At 46.2% G+C, this 16,515-nt stretch overlaps 1 protein-coding gene across 3 annotated transcripts in view; it reads right to left on the reverse strand.

The window, feature by feature from the left end:
* AMOT (angiomotin) overlaps window positions 1-16,515 on the reverse strand; it is a 52,592-nt gene that overhangs the window by 11,166 nt on the left and 24,911 nt on the right. For all 3 annotated transcript variants that reach the window (XM_066202306.1, XM_066202304.1, XM_066202305.1), the window contains exons 4-7: window positions 10,865-11,318; window positions 9,322-9,466; window positions 7,944-8,036; window positions 5,276-5,421 (exon numbers count right to left, since the gene is read on the reverse strand). In XM_066202306.1, the coding sequence (XP_066058403.1) occupies window positions 5,276-5,421; window positions 7,944-8,036; window positions 9,322-9,466; window positions 10,865-11,318 (838 nt within the window). The remainder of the gene's footprint in view (window positions 1-5,275; window positions 5,422-7,943; window positions 8,037-9,321; window positions 9,467-10,864; window positions 11,319-16,515) is intronic.

The raw sequence follows: 16,515 nt of genomic DNA on the forward strand, positions 1-16,515 counted from the left end.
GATTATTACTACAACTGCCCAGCAGAAAGGGAATTAACAGCATTCTAAAAGCCAAACAAATCCTGCTCCTCATTTATTTAGGCTTTGACAAACCATGCAATGCCTTTCAGGGAACCCAGGTCCTTGCAGAAGGAAGGCTCTGAGGAGGGCACAGAGGTTCCATGGCAAGGGAGCAGGGGCACACAGGAATGAGGAATTTTCAGTCAAGTCACAAGGCACAAAGGAGGCTGTACCATCCTCCAACTGGAGCTGCCTGTGTGGGACAAGCACAGCCCTGGACACAGCAGGTGAGGGGGAAGGATCTTCTTTTGGGAAAGAGATTCATTGCTTCCAGATGCGTTACTCAGCAAAGATTTTTTATTTTTTTTCCTGGGGAAGAAGAGAAGACTTCCTGCAATGATTCAGAGCTCTCCCAGGCATTTTGTCAAACCCAGCCCTTACCCTCTTCATCTTGGACAGCTCCTATTTCAGCAAATTGGTAACACTCATCAGCATCTGCTTGTCTCCCACCCACTATTTCTGATGCCTTCAAAGTCCTTTGTTTAATATATTCGGGGTGTTTTCATAACATTCTGGGTTTATCCTAAAGCTGAATCCATTCCGATGCAGCTGAAAATGTGTTTCCCCACAAGAATTTGCCTGCTATGGCAGAAATGTAGTCAAAAAAGAGAGAGAGGCAGCAAGCATGTCTGAATCACCTCACCCTCTTGCAGTTGGAATATATTCCTCTCAGATGCCTTTGAACCCTCAGTTTGTTTGAATTCAAGCCCAACAAGGCGCCAGTGGCCTCAGCAAGAATTCCTGCCGAAACAATTTGGTAACACTATCCCCTTGCTAGGGAACTGCGTTTGTGGCATGGGAATGTCACAATGTCGTCGCCCCCTTTGTTTGTGTTAAAATGAAAGTTCTAACTCCCAAAGCCACCTCTGGAAAAATCACTAACAGGCAGAATATGTGAGACAGTGACATGGCAATAAAAAGGCAGCTCTGTCCCAAGAATGCAGCTCGTTAGAAGGAACCAGTTAGAGGTTTCTCTCCTCTGCACCCAATCCATCCAGGAGTGACAAGCCATCTCAAAAACGTCCCTTTTAGAAGCAACTCCTTCCTGAAAGAAGTATTAGGTAGCTCTCAGAGCCTATGAAATAAAGCTGTGGAGACCAGGAATATCTTTTTATAGAGCCAGGGAAGTGACTGGAAAAAACTAGACCAGGCATCAAGCAGAGAGCTCTCCTTTGGGCCGCCTTCATACAAGCCAGAGCTCTGTTCTGAAACTATCTCAGGCACAGCATAAAAAGTACAATAGATGTCATTGGGAAATGTATTTTTGCTTTTCCCCCCACACAGAACCCTCAGTGTTATCAGAAATAGAGCGTTTTTTTCCCTCCACAACAGCACAGTGAGAAACGAACACATTATCTCAGCTGGTATCTGCTTCATGTGGAATTCTGATGCCTGACGGGATCTTAGAACTTCTAAACACACGAAATTTTAGAAAAGATATTTCATTCAAACTTGTCCTCTCCCTTATCCCCCAGTTTCTACCCATTGGAGAGCTCATTTGTCTCCCCTTCCCCCTGCAAGATGTGTGTGTGAGGATGGCAAAGAGCAGATATTTTTATCCTCCTGGTGGTTGCCACTGTTCTTCAAAGCCGTCTCCTTGACGCACTCGGTAAAAAAGTGGTTTGTAAAGCAGTGGAGCAAAGGAGTACGAGTTACACTACTACAAAAAACCCACAAACTTTCCTTAAGTTGAAGCGTGGTCTTCCATGGTATAAATTAAATAGGGTAAGCAGAAATGATCAAGTTTGAGGGAAAAAAAAAAAAAAAAAAAGTAAAACAAGTAGCACTTGTAGCCTCTGCACTCAGCAGTTGTGGTTAGATAAAGTATTTGGCACCAAACTCCCTCCTGCAGCATTCCAAGTCTGGTAAGGACTGGCAGCAAGTCAGCATTTACTCAGTGTCAGGTGGGTCAGGATGGTCCTTCCTGCAAAGCCAGCAGTCCTGGCCCTGGCCCAGAGCAAAGCCCAGTGTAACTGCTCCATCTGCTCCAGGCTCTCGAGGTGTGTGTGAGCAGACGGGGTTAAATCCTGTGTGAGCAGCCACAACCCTGCTGCCACCCCCCCGAGACCCTCACAGCAACCCATGCCCCAAAATGAGAATTTTTCATTGCTTTAGCTCCAAATATTATTATCGCTAACTGTTTCTGACTGTGATATGTATTTTTAAGCCAACATACATTTTACCTCAAATATGTTCAATTTATGTCAAATGCATTACATGTAATGAAAATAATTTGAAGTTTTGATTTCAGAAACCACAGACCAAGACTTCACTAGAAACAATTTTAGTAAGCTGCTGATTTATGCAAAGCTGCGGAACATTTACTAAAGGGAAGAACAAAAATAGAGAAGTGAAAATAGGGGTTAATAACTGTGTACCTTTATGGAGAGTAGAGAAGTAGTAAAGTTTAAATATTATACACAAAACATATACATACTTAGCAATTCTGTTCGTAGACACATTTAAGTTTGCTTTAAATATTTATGATCACTCACCCTATTTTGCACTTTGCAGAAATAAACCCCACACTATCAAACACGTTAATGGCAGCTTGTTCTAAATTTGAAGAGCCATTTCACCCCTGCTAACAGGGGAAGCATTCTGTGAATGTCTCCTTTTGCATCCAACTGCTTCTCACTGTACTTCACTATCTCCATGATCATTCCTTTCTCCATCGCATTTAGCATCCCTTTATCTCTCCTTTCAGTCTAACTTGGATGTTACAATCCAGTATACATAAAAACCCTCAAAGCTCCACAGGTGTAGACAAGTGTCTACATTTTACAGATGAGTGGTTTTGTCCAGACTGGCAATTCAAGCCAAGGGTTTTGAAAAGAATCTAAAGCTCCAATTCCAAAGCAACATTTAAATTCAGTTACAGTCATATATGGCTTATAGCTCTCCCTAGGATGGAAATATTCTTTTTATAAAGGATCTGGTGCATACAAGGCAAGGTTACTCTGCTTAATAGGAAGTCAAAATGGAAAGGATAAAAAGGAAAGCTGAAAACTTACATTACAGGAGGCAAGAACTGAAATATGCATCCCCCCTCAGGCCCCGAGACACAGTAGCTGCCAAACCTGAGCCTAAGAAACTCCACCCTCTTCTGCAGGACCAGTTTGGAAATTCCTGACACTTACAGGGACTAGTCACTCAGATTAACCTGGCCAGAATAAAGAAATAATCCACAAACTGTTCATATCTCCTGGCCACTGAATGCCACTAACTCAGAATGGTGTTCCCAGCCCCTTCCAAAGGTGCCCTGAGCTCTGAGCAGCTCCTTGGCTGCACTTTGGAGTTACCAAACACCCTGGGGATTGGGGAACTTCCCACAGTTCAACACTAATGAGGCAACAAATGCGTTCTAATCCTAAGCATTTCATTAAAAAGTGATTTGGGAAATCTGCAAAAGTGACTCTTTACCATTTGTTTCCCCTTATTCCCTCTCACCTCTAGGAAAAAGCAGAGTTAATTCCTGCTCCCTCACCAAGACGCTTCCATATTTATCTCCAGCAGGAAGGGTGGCACTTCCTGCACACCCTGGGATTCCAGCAAAGGTTGGATGCATGTGACCACAAGCCCTCATGCAGATCACTTCACTCTGTGTCAGCCTGTGTGTGTTTTTTAAGCTATCATGCAATTTGGCCCAGAGTGACTAAGGTATTTCACTATTCTACCCAGGCAGGAATACTTTGCCACAGCACTGAACCCAATTCTCCCAGTAAAGCAAGAGCAGTCTTTTGAAAATAAAACATGCAATTATTATTACCCCTCAAGGCTTCAACTTTACTGTGAGGGAGCCAAAATTAGTGCCTACACAGAGGTTCAACCCAGCCAAGTGCTGTGTGTGCTGGCCCAGCTGATCAGAGCTCCTCATCCACACTGACTCCAAGCATTCTCCAAGGAAACCACAAGGATGTCCCATGTACTTGGAGTTAGTGACACATCAGGCTTTTAAAAAAGGAGCTGAAATTTGAAGGAAAGCCAAAAGGTCCCAATACATTGCAGAATCAATGACAAAATAGTTTGGGAGCCAAAGAGAGCCATGTCACCTGTAAATTCCCCTATAACCTAATGCTCCCCATCCCCTGAGTGAGTGCAAGTCAGCCACACCAGGCTGAAAGAGGTGATGACAGCAGGTAAACCCGCAAGAACATCCTGAATGAGCAGAGCAGGTCCAGGGGACGTCCAGAGGGACTGAGGGAAGGCTTGCATGAAGAGATTACAGGAAGGGCAAAAATTAAGGACACAGGGAGATTCAGGGGAGGGCTATTGAGGGCTCAGAGAAGAGCAGGCTAAAACTCAGAAAAGAGCTACACCTGCACCTGGGAGAGGAGGATACTCACTCAGTATTTGATCGTTCCTCCTCTGTTGGCACAATGGGATTCTAAAGGGACAGAGAATTAAAGCAGACAAGGGGAGGGTTTGAGGAATGTCTCTGAAGGCAGCAAAATTCAGGTGGACACAGGCACAGTGCCCAGCTGAGGGTGACGTTGAGTGCTGGTAGCCAGGGAGATGGCAGGGCTGGAGAACAAATCTGCAGTGAGGAAGTGTGCTTGGCCAGGAGATTTCCTCCTGAGACTCTCCATGGAGGAAGAGTAGGAGTAAAGGAAGCAGAGGCTGGAGTGGGAAATGGGGCCTTTGAGAGGAGAGCAGAAGGCAGGAGGAAAGGATGGACACCGTGACGGAGAAGGGCACAAAGGTGAGAGCCAAGAGTGGCAGGGACAAGGCTACAAAAGAAACTGCTGTGAAAGCTGCCCAGCTAAGCAGCTCAAATGCATTATCCTCTCTTGGGAGGAAAGGGAGAGAAAACTACTAAGGCCATGCCCAGCTTATTACAAATGCTGGGCACATAAAGTGAGCTGCACTGTCCCCACAAGAGGACAAGCTGCATTCATCTGATATTACTTGAAAGTCCATCTAGATCTGAATTTCTGCCAAGCTCACCAGGCTTCCAGGGCTGAGATTCCACTTGCAGCCCACTTTTACAACTTGAAAAAAAATGAAAACAAAATATGGCTGCTTACACAAAAGCATTTCCAAGGAAATAGAGATTTGTGGCTTATCTGTTTAGCTAGTCAACACAAGGCTAAGCCGATAGAAACGGCTTTGAAGAAAGTAGATTTCCTTATAAATTCCACAAGACAAACTCATTCCCACAGCCACTTTTGCTGGAACACAGGCTACCCTGACTCCTCTCTCTCAGCATCCTTACCTCCTCCTCCAGCTTCACCACCTTGGCCTGAGCGTTGTTCAGGGCCTGGTCTCGGATCTCGATGTGTCTCCGCTGGTCCTCGTTGGTGGAGCGGGCAGCAGCCAGCTCTATTTCCAGTTTCTCTTTTTCCCTCTGTGTTTCCTTGTCTATGGATAAAAAAGTGATAGTTATCAATGCACAGCACTTGTCTCTGCCCATTATCAGGAGCCTTTCGCTCCAGAGGTGAAGGGAAGATTACAGTGGGGCTTCTCAGAAGAAGGAGAATGCAAATCTAGTGTTAAGAGGGAAAATAAAAGGGCATGGCTTTCAAGGAAGAGAAGGACCTGTAATCCTGAAAAACAAGTATGGTACCTTCAAGCAACAGAGTGCACAAAGATAGTGAGAAGGAATAGAAGGTGCATCACTCAGTACAGTTACTCAGGTAATTTGCTGTGATTATGCAGATAGTTAGTGAAACTTGGCATCTCTTCACCTCTGGGCTTTCAGCAGTGGAAAACAAACTGAGTAATTTTAATATCTCAGGCTGGGGAGAGAGATAGCAGTTTGGTGTTCCTGAAAAACTTGTGTTCCTTTTTTCCACACTGACCCCCCCAAACAGGAAGGGGGTTTTGTCCCTTCTCAGAGGAACCCCCAGCAATATCTTCAGAGGAGTCAGAAAACAAATCAGCAAGAAGAACTCCTCAGTCCTCCTCTACTGCCTGTAAAAATGACCCCCGGGGCCAGAAATGAGGCACATACATCTGTTCTGTCCCTTCTCAGAGCTGCCACCCCAAACAGCAGCTCATCCTTCTCTGCTGCTCTCCAGGAAGAGCTGGACACTGTTGGAGCAGCAATAATGCTGAGTGTTGCAGGAACATAAGAAAACAGAGAGGATAAAAATAATTGGAGACTGCATAAATTATCGGACAGGGGTGTAAGGCAAAGCCACAACACAGAGCTGATGTGCTCTGTGTATGCTGCCATTCCCAGCTCCAGCCAACCAGCTCCAAAGATAACATTAACCCACTTGCTGGATACACAACCACAGAATACTCCCTGGAGTGATCTACACGCAGCACTGATGACACCAGAGAAACTGCATTCCAGAAACCAATATCCCACGACAAAGGAATGAGGACAAGGAGTGGAAGGCTTGAAAAACAGGAATGAGGTGCTGGGTGTTAGGACAGACTGTATGTGGAGTACTCAGGCCCGTTTGTGCAAGCATGTGCATAACTATATTTACAGGACCACAATTAGTCCCTTTCTGCTGCCAGCAAAGAGCCAGGAGCAAAGCTTTAGCAACACAGAGGAGCTAAAGATTCCCTTCTGCCAGGGAATCAACACAGCCCACACACAGGTTGCGAAACAAACCTGTCCACCAACAGCACCCAGAGCTCTTGCAGAGCAAACCCTGAGCGCAGCTCAGAGCCAGCTCAGGACATAAGGACAAATGTCATCACCTGCTTTTGTCTTTTGCCCATCTTTTCCCAGCATTTGTCCTCCACCCAGGAAGGAGTTGCTGCCAGTGTGAGCAGATTAAACTGTACTGCAGAGACTGAGCTGCATTGAGACAGGGTGGCATTATGCCAGCAGGTATCAGTCAGTGCTACCAGGCTGTTTGTTAATCTGGAAATGCTTGCAGAGAGGCTTTTGGAGGTTTTGTTGGCAGCCTTTTCTCCAAATGAGAACTGCTGCACTTGACAAGTGCCCGCAGCACCCCTAGAAATGCTGGGACATGAAACGCAGCACCGTGGCTTCCATGTTCATCCAAAAGGAGAGGCCCCACAGCTTTGACCTCCCCACCTTTCTGGGTGCACCTGTGAACCTCAGTGTCCACCCAGCAGAAGGAGACACTAAACTCCCAGACTTCCCAGTACCACCAGGAGTTTGGAATTCACTCCCTCACAGCCATTTGCTTGCAAGGCAAACCACAAGGAATAAGCTAAAGATGACACAAGAGAGGGACACCAGAATCTGTCAGGGTAGCTGCAGCATCTATTACACCACAGAAAAACTCTGTTTTGCAATTTTATTGCACTACCTTTTTATATAACAATTGGAGAAAAGTGAGCATTGTCAGAAGGGTGGAGCACACTGTGGGATGAGAGAGAAGTTGGCCCGGCGCCGTCGGCCTCAAGACATTTCAGAACAAAGGAAAAGCAGCATTTCACACCCGTCATTTTGGTCTGCCTTGTGATAAATCCATTGCCGTGGACAGAATTCCTGACCCTCACCCAGCCCAGCAGACTGCAGGCGTGTTCATCCCCTTTATTTTTGCTGAACAGGATAGGGCAGTGGCAAATTAGAGAGGAAGGAGATAGGAGATCTACCAGGCTCCTCTCCTACTGGCCTTAACTCAGGCCAGGACTCCTGTCAGCCTGGGAAGGTTTAATTTCAAAGCTTTCAAGGAATAAAATAGGTGGATAAAATATGTAAATAATGGGGTAAACACTAATTTTACAATTTAACTGCAAATTACCTTTGCTCCAAAATCTCTAACAAATCCCATCAGAGGGATTTTACATACTGACAGAAAAAGGAATTCTTGAATCCCTCCTCCTTTCTCCACTGCCAGATTTGGACTGCCACTGCCCTGATTTCTATGCTGATAATTAACCTGCTGCAGTGTCCTCCTTCCCAGGGTGACTGGAGCTTTCCACTGAGCCATAAAGGCTGAGTAACTCACTTTGTGCAAAGAGCTGGGAGATGGTTTTCCGATTGTCTTCAGACCCCTCAAACTCCTTCTCGGCCAGCTGCTTGTTGGCTGTCTCCATGCGTTCTGCAAAAACGTTCAATAAAAGCAAACTAAATAATTAAAAACTTTCAAGCATTAAGTTACATCTGCTCAGGGCATTCCTGATGAATCTCCTGATTCCACAGCCTACCAGAAGTTGATGTTCACTCACTTTTGAAATGTTTCTAATTATGTCCTTAAGGAAATAAACTCAATGAGACAAAGCAGGTTAAAGTTCCAAAGAAATTATTTTAAACGTTTATAACACAGAAGTTTATTTTTTTAATTTATACCTTTATTTTTTTCCACACAAATAAATCCCACAATGCAATTAAAAGATCTCTTATAATTCTCTACTAAATCTTAACAGAAGATTAAATCTCTGACTTGAGGGAATAGTGTAAAACTCTAAAAACAGCTTAACAGCTCTGCTGCTTCAAGCTGCTAGAAATTTGTGTCAGCCTGTGAAAATTAGAATGAAATGTTCATGCTGCGTTTTATTATGAATAAGATTATTTAATGCAGGCCTTTGTGTACACTATTTACTTCCTGGATGCAAAACAATTTCTGGGATTTTTAGTAAAAGACATGAGGCAGTGAGAGCATGCGGGACAATCAGAAGGCTTTCTTAAAAAAATTAAACTTACAGTTTAAAAAACTGTTTGTGCACCTTCAAAAATCTCAAATTGCAGATGTTTTCCACCTTCCAAACTAATGCGTAAACTTTTACCCCCAGTAAGGTCAAATACCACTCCACAGCACTCTGCTGCCAGCCGTGGTGCTGCCTCAGCCTCTTAGCAAGAGCCAGACTAACATCTCACTCTGAAAAAGGAAGGGAGATCCAAAAAACCAGATGCCTACATTGATAAGGAATGACAAGACCTTCAGGAAGAACAGACACTCCGCAGTTTGTATGTCAGTGCAAAAAGGGTCACTGGACAGGAAATAAAGTGAACGTGCCTGGTGTGGGATTAGGCAGTCAGCAAAACCTCTTTCCATTTGTGTAAACTGAACAAATTGTACAAATTGTCTCTAGGATATAAGACATGAGAGAATTCCAGGCTTGCATCTGGTTTATGGTATTTGGCTTATCACATGCTTCTTGTCAATGAGAAACAGGCTGGAAATGAAAGACTACAGCCCTCTCCTAAACCTGTCTTTTCCATTATTCCAGCAAGTACTTAAAATCTCTGACTACTGAATGCACCTGAGTATCCCATCATATTCCAGTCGTGTCAGACACTGAATTCTGCAGCAAAACTCTGTCTTGCTGAGTAAACATAAAAACAAAACCCCCAGCATTGAAGAACAGAAGTTTTACTTCATTTACCTCTTAGATCCCTGTTGAAATCATGAAGCCTACGAATTTCTCCTTCCAGTTTGTTTCTCATGGCCTTTTCCAGGGCATCCCTCTTGGAGGATGATTTCTCCAGGTTTTTGTATGCCTCTGAAACTTGCTGAATTTCTGTTTCCAGCTGCAGTGGAAATGAAAACAAGCACTTACTATTTTTCACTAACAAATTTAATTGTCTCAGACAGGAGATTATTTTGTCTCAAGTGTTCTTTATTGAGGGAAACCTACACTTTTACACTAAGTAAAAGAAAGTCTCAGGTCCGTGATGAATCCCTCTATAGCAAGAATACCAGTGGCTGAATAATTTTGCAATAAAACATGCTTTTTCCTTCCTTTTAGACTTCAGTGTAAAGTTTCTCTGATCATCCAGAGCAGGAGATTCTCTCCTAATTCTCTTTGCTGGGCATGGTTTGCTATGGAAGTGTGGATCCACGCCACAGCAAACCCCATCAGAACCGTCTACAGCACGTGATCAACAGGGAGGTGGAGGGAAGTGCATTTGTATCCTTCTGTCAGGAAGCTGTCAAACAATTCTCCCAAGTATTTCCTGGCCAAAAACCTTCCAAAAAAATACAACCAAATGAACACATGTCCCTGGTAAGAGGTAACACGGGGAATAAATAATGAGTGTGGAAAGCCACACTGGCCACCTGAACTCAAAGACAAGCAGCCACACATTTTTCTGGCCCCGAATACTGCTCAGTGCAAAGAGCACAGCAAGGCCCACAAAGTCCTAAATTGCTAAGTAGCATCAGCCTTTCCACAGCTGCAAGGCTAAAGCAAAGCTGACCTGCTGCCCAGCTTTACACCAGTGGTCATCAAGGAGTTATTTCTGTGAGGCAGCATGAAAATACCTCCACACATGCACATTAATGATGGGTCTCACTGGGGTATTTTCCTTTAAATGTCTTAGCATCATTTACTCTGCTTGTTCCATAAAACCAAAAGGTGGCAAATAGCTGGGTCCAAATCGAGACATTAAGTTTTCATGGAAATTGTGCGCTGTTGAGAGAGGGACAAAAGGAGTGTTAGTCCCAGTCCTGCAGTCCAAATGTCTTTAGTGTAGCCATAGCAGCACTACTTGCCCTGCACACTGTGGTGCCAGTCAGTTTTGTAGCAATGTCCCCTGTGCCTCCTTGAGTGGCTGTGGTCTTGTGCCATCCCAAACAGGCCCTTCCTGCAGCTCTGAAGTCTTTTTGGGAAAATGAAACCTGCTGCTGTCCTGCACAAGCCTTAAATTAGCCAAGCAAGCCAAGCAGTCAGGCAGTCAGCAGGAGGACGTGCTTTTGAGCATGGTCAATGAACTGTTAGCAGAAAACCGAAGGCTTTGATTCCATCTTCTGCCAAAGTTAAGCTGATGCCCAAAGGCACAGGACACAGACTAATCAATCTGCATACAAAAGACTCTAAAGTACATAATCAATCCCCTCAGCAAAGGAATCCAGCAGCTGCAGACTAAATGATTCAATTAGGGCCTAGAGCAGAGACAGGAGAATGCCTGAATTCCACAACCACCCACCTTCTGCAGCCGGGCCACCTTCTCATAGCACCCATCCAGCTCCTGTCGCAGGGACCGGTTCTCCTCCGACAGGATTTCCACCATCTGCTGGGCCCTGGAAACGATGGCAAAAGGATCCACTTGCATCTGCTGGTAGGGGGAAGGGATCTGCTGGGCCCGGGGCATCACGGAGTAGGAGTCTCCCTGCTGCTGCTGCGGGCCTAGGAAGGGCTGGCATAGTCGGTACAGATCTCCCTGATGCACTGGGTTGGACAAGAAAGGCTGCTGGGTCCGTGGCAGGATGCCAGGATCTGCCTGGCTGGGAGTCAGAGGTTGCTGGTGCTGGGAAGGGGACAGCCTAGAAGGTGGAGGAGACTGGAGCAAAGTCAAAGATCCCAGGGATGTCAAGGAAGAAGTTGGGCTGTGGTGGTGAGGTGGTCTCTGTTGTAACTGCAGCTGCACTTCTGGGTTCTGCCTGCAAAACAGAGAGCACAGGCTCCATCACAGTCATGCAGGGGAAGGTGCACCAACCCAGGGACAAGGTGTGTAGCCATGTACGGGTCTGCCCATACGAAAGACTCAAGTGAGGCTTTCTTCCATTTTATAACTCTGTTTTTAAAAAGCGTTTCAAAATCAAATCTTTAGCAGAAAACTTATTCTAAGGGCACGAAGGTGTTTCCACTTGAGACTATTTTTTTACAGAAATACTAGGAGAAAGTACATCAACAACTACTGGCTAAAATTATTTCCATAACTTTTCTCCACGCTTTGTGGATAAAACTGCTCAACTAAGGACTGCTAGGAACAGGCTCTTTTGTTCTGGTCTTAAATGTGCCATCTGTCATCGAGAAAACAATTAATTTTCTTCTGTAAGTCAGGAGAGAGACTTAAAAGCATTGGCTGAGCTTGATGCTAGTATTCCAGCACCACTGATCTGAGCTTTCTGAAATATCAACCAACAAACTGCAGCCTGGTTAAATGAGACAATTAAAGGATCTGAAAACCAACCCAATAATCAGAAGCAGCGTTTTCATTCCAGCCTGCCCTGTCCTATGCAGGAGGTGTGTTTACTGCTCCTAACAATAACCTCTGCAGGCTATCAGAGACACATCTAACAATCCGTAACATGCCTGAGTCCATCACAGAACTAAATCCAAGCTACACCCTCTCACATTTCCCAGGCTCTGGAGATCCCCAGCTCAACTCCTGCTGCATTAGCCAAGTAAGAAATCTCTCTGAGAAGACTGTGTGGATTTATCATGCTTGGATGACCTCAGGAGGCAGGATTTGCTTTCTCCTCCAAAAACATTCAACCTTTAACTTCTCTGGATGTTCTTTATTCTAACAGTTGAAGTCCCTCCCTCTCCATGTTGCAGCCAGTCTCTTCCTGAGCACGGAGCTCAGCCCAGAGCAGACCCAGCCTGGCAGCTCAGCGTGTCCTGAAACACTCCTGCTGCTCTGATAAAATTTCCCACCCTTTGGGATGCAGTTCAGCCCCGCAGCTGGAAAAGCACACAGTGTTGTTCCACCTGGCCAGAGCTGCTACAGAATACCCCCCTGGCTGCCTGTGGTCCCAGGAGGGGCTGCTGCCCTGCAGAGGATGGACAAGGCAGCTCACAGCATTCCCACAGCACCAGGAGCCTTGCAGGAACTGACAACAGTGAGCAGGAAGCTGAGCTGGGAACCAAAGAGTTACACAAAACCCAAGTGCAAACACTCAGCACCAGCCTTCCTGTTCTCCAAGAAAGAAGGAATCACTCCTGTACCCACCACTCACATCTGGGCGTTACTCACATGTGGCAGCAGCGCAGGGGAGTTCAGCACCTCTCAGCCCAGCACAGAGATCACTATTTCAGCATCCTGCCCCTCATGTCTCACTGCCCTGCTTCCCAGCAGAGAAACCTCCAAGCTCCCGCTCAAATTCCTTCATGGGGAAACAAATCTAGCCTTTGTTAACTAAGAAAAAACAAAGAATCGCTGCTCTAGCTACTGTTTCTCTCCTTCTCACATTCGGTGAGACTGTGGTCCCTGCCAGCAGCATCATTTCAGGAGCTGTATTTCCCCAGAAATGATCATTTGCAGCACGAGGATTTCAGGGGTCACGCAGAAGAGCGATGCGCAATTAATTTCCTCAGGAATGTTCCGTTTAGTAGCAGCAATTTGGTTCTTCTCCTCCCAGGGGGGCAGCTCTACTTATTGTTGCATTGATTTCATTAACTTCATTTGACAGTTCTCATAATGAAGAACGAGGCAAAACCACCACAGGCCGTGCTCAAGGTCACCTGGTTTGTCTCAGGTGGTTTCCAGCTGCTTTCTTAGCTCACCCACTTGTGTGCAGAGTTAAAACTTTGCATCCTCACAAACCCCTCGTCTCCTTGAGTTTATTCTTTACCTATCCCCACAGCTCTGCTTTGATGCTGTAATCAATTAGGGAATAACCTCGCTGTGACATTTCATCTGTGATGACCTATGGAATTAGATCAAAAAGAAATATGTTGCCGGTCTGCCTCAAGGATGCAAAGAAAAACGATTTTCAACCTCCAAAACACTCCTCTGCAGTCTGAAAACAACCTGGAGCAGTTACTCAGGGAGACTGGTCTCAGTGAGTTAATCTTATAAACCCAGTGAGGATGATTTAGATGCCAATGTTAACAATTTGAGCTATCTGACTAAAAAACATCTTGTTACTCTATCAACAGAGACCCAGAGGCAGAACCTTGCCCTCCTGAGCACCAAGGAAAGGAACAACATGATGGCCAAAGAAACACAACAGCAGCACTTTAACCCTGAAGGGACAGTGGAACTGACATGCCTTGTAATGATCCTTTTTTTAAACACCTATTGTAAAGAACAACTCCAGGAAATCATGGCTGAGTATTTCTAAACAGGATACATTTCCAAGAATTCCAGCATCTTGGCACTCACATCCAAAGCCTCTCACAATCTTGAAATTATACCAATCTTGTGGGATCACACTAGAACATGAGAGCTTGGAGCCTCCAGTTCTGTGGCATTACCAACAGCATTTGGGCTCCCAAAATGTCACAAATGCATTTATAAACCCAGCAGAACGAGATAGCACAGCTGGGTTAATACATTCTGCCTTAAAAAAAAAGATATTTAAAAATCCTAGTAACCTCACAGTGACACCAGACTTTTTAACATCTTGCATACAAACTTTTACACCCACATTCAAAGAACTTTTTGACAACCCCACTATTTACAATTTTGTCTTATAAAATACTTACAATACATTTTGTGGGAAAAAAAAACCCTGGCTCTGGGATTTCTTTATATTAACAAGAGAAATGAAGAATTTATTCTCTGGTAAAGCAATTTTAGGCTGAGAGAGTCAGAAAGGTAAATGAACACAATTTAGATTTTTCAAGATTTTTATGCTACACTGCAAAATGCAAAGGTAAAAATAACTATTGGTGTCACTCAACAGTATTGCTGATAAAATGGTAACAGAAAATTCCTTCTATGAGAGAATGAGTCCTCAGGTAACCCCACAACAGTAATCACAATTTTATCTGAACCAACCGCTTCAGAAAAAAAGCAGACTCTCAAAACACATACACAACAAAATTACACAATCTCCTTCCATTCAGTGTCACAGAGACCTGAATAAACCCAATGGAGGGGGGAGGGGGGGTGAAAAACCTCAGAGCAATTATCCCCACAAGTGTTTGGGTTGGAAAGGAGAACTTTAAGGGCCACTTCTCTGTCCACCACGCAGGAATTCCTGCTCCCTCATGGACCAGAGGAACACTCCCCACAGGCCAAGTGCAAACCTGGATTGACAAGGGTCACCTCAGCTTTTGAGGCAGGAAGACAGAGCCAGGGAGCCAGGGCAGCGCTGCAGCCATCAGGGGTGCTCAGGCTGCCAGGGCAGAGGGTCACACACCACCTCTGGGCAGAGCAGCACAGCGGGGGAGGCAGAAGAATGAAAGGTCTCTGGCCCGTTAAAGGGTGTTTTTAATGCCTTCCCAGCCTCTCCTGCCTGTTTCGTGTTCAAGAAGCTCCAGTTGCCCTCTCTTCCGCAGCACAAACCAGGAAATGCTGACCGCGGGAGGGAGCAGGCTCCACTCCATTACACAGCCGAAACCAAAGCCAGGAATTTCTCTTCTGCTGCCCAGTCATACCTGATTAGCCCCCACTTTGATGCTGCTCAGGGGAACGCAGCGCACAGAGTGATTTACTAATTATGGGACAAATTCTGCAGACCTCCCTCTCAAAAACTTTCTGTGAAGTCAATGGGATTAATCACCACAGCAGGAGCTCAGGCACTTGGGCTCCAGACAGAGCACGGCGCTTGAATCGGAGAGACAAGGAGCTTCCTCTGCACCCAAACCTGCCTCAGACAGGAGCCTCCCCTGCACCCAAAAATGCATCAGACAGGAGACCCAAAAATGTATCAGACAGGAACCCTCTCTGCACCCAAACCTGCATCACACAGGAGACCCAAAAATGCATCAGACAGGAGCCCTCTCTGCACCTAAACCTGCATCACACAGGAGACCCAAAAATGCATCAGACAGGAGCCTCCCCTGCACCCAAAGCTGCAGACAGGGTTTCCTCTGCACCCAAAGCTGCAGACAGGGTTTCCCCTGCACCCAAAGCTGCAGACAGGGTTTCCCCTGCACCCAAAGCTGTAGACAGGGTTTCCCCTGCACCCAAAGCTGCAGACAGGGTTTCCCCTGCACCCAAAGCTGTAGACAGGGTTTCCCCTGCACCCAAAGCTGCAGACAGGGTTCCCCCTGCACCCAAAGCTGCAGACAGGGTTTCCCCTGCACCCAAAGCTGTAGACAGGGTTTCCCCTGCACCCAAAGCTGCAGACAGGGTTTCCCCTGCACCCAAAGCTGCAGACAGGGTTTCCCCTGCACCCAAAGCTGCAGACAGGGTTTCCCCTGCACCCAAAGCTGCAGACAGGGTTTCCCCTGCACCCAAAGCTGCAGACAGGGTTCCCCCTGCACCCAAAGCTGCAGACAGGGTTTCCCCTGCACCCAAAGCTGTAGACAGGGTTTCCCCTGCACCCAAAGCTGCAGACAGGGTTTCCTCTGCACCCAAAGCTGCAGACAGGGTTCCCCCTGCACCCAAAGCTGCAGACAGGGTTCCCCCTGCACCCAAAGCTGCAGACAGGGTTTCCCCTGCACCCAAAGCTGTAGACAGGGTTTCCCCTGCACCCAAAGCTGCAGACAGGGTTTCCCCTGCACCCAAAGCTGCAGACAGGGTTTCCCCTGCAGCCAAAGCTGGCGCAGCTCTGGCTGTGCTGTCACAGGAACCCTCGCAGCCCCGGGACAGGGAGCCCCAGGCACCCGGGCTCTGCTCTTAGACTAGACTCTTAGGGTTGTTTTCACCACCAAGGCTAAAGCGCAGTTGAGCTGTTAGGGAGAGAACCAGGCTCTGGAGCTTCACATTCGGCCAGCCCTCTCCTAAACTTTCTTTAAAATTTCCAGCTAACAGCAGAGACGCCTCCGGCGTGCCCGGTATTTACATTAAACCAACATCATTACCGACATACACTGTTCCCAAACTCACACCGCCCAGGAGCAGGTGAGGCAAACTGTTTGCAGACTGGTTTAAACTTACCACACAGCCCATTCCTTTCCCAGACTGGGGAGGGTGAAGCATGAGAATGCTGTGAATTCCCCAATGTTTATCTTGCTCAA

The sequence above is a fragment of the Chamaea fasciata genome, unplaced genomic scaffold (genome assembly GCF_029207755.1).
Source record: "Chamaea fasciata isolate MVZ Bird 193981 ecotype frontalis unplaced genomic scaffold, bChaFas1.0.hap1 SCAF_22, whole genome shotgun sequence".
NCBI lineage: Eukaryota > Metazoa > Chordata > Aves > Passeriformes > Sylviidae > Chamaea > Chamaea fasciata.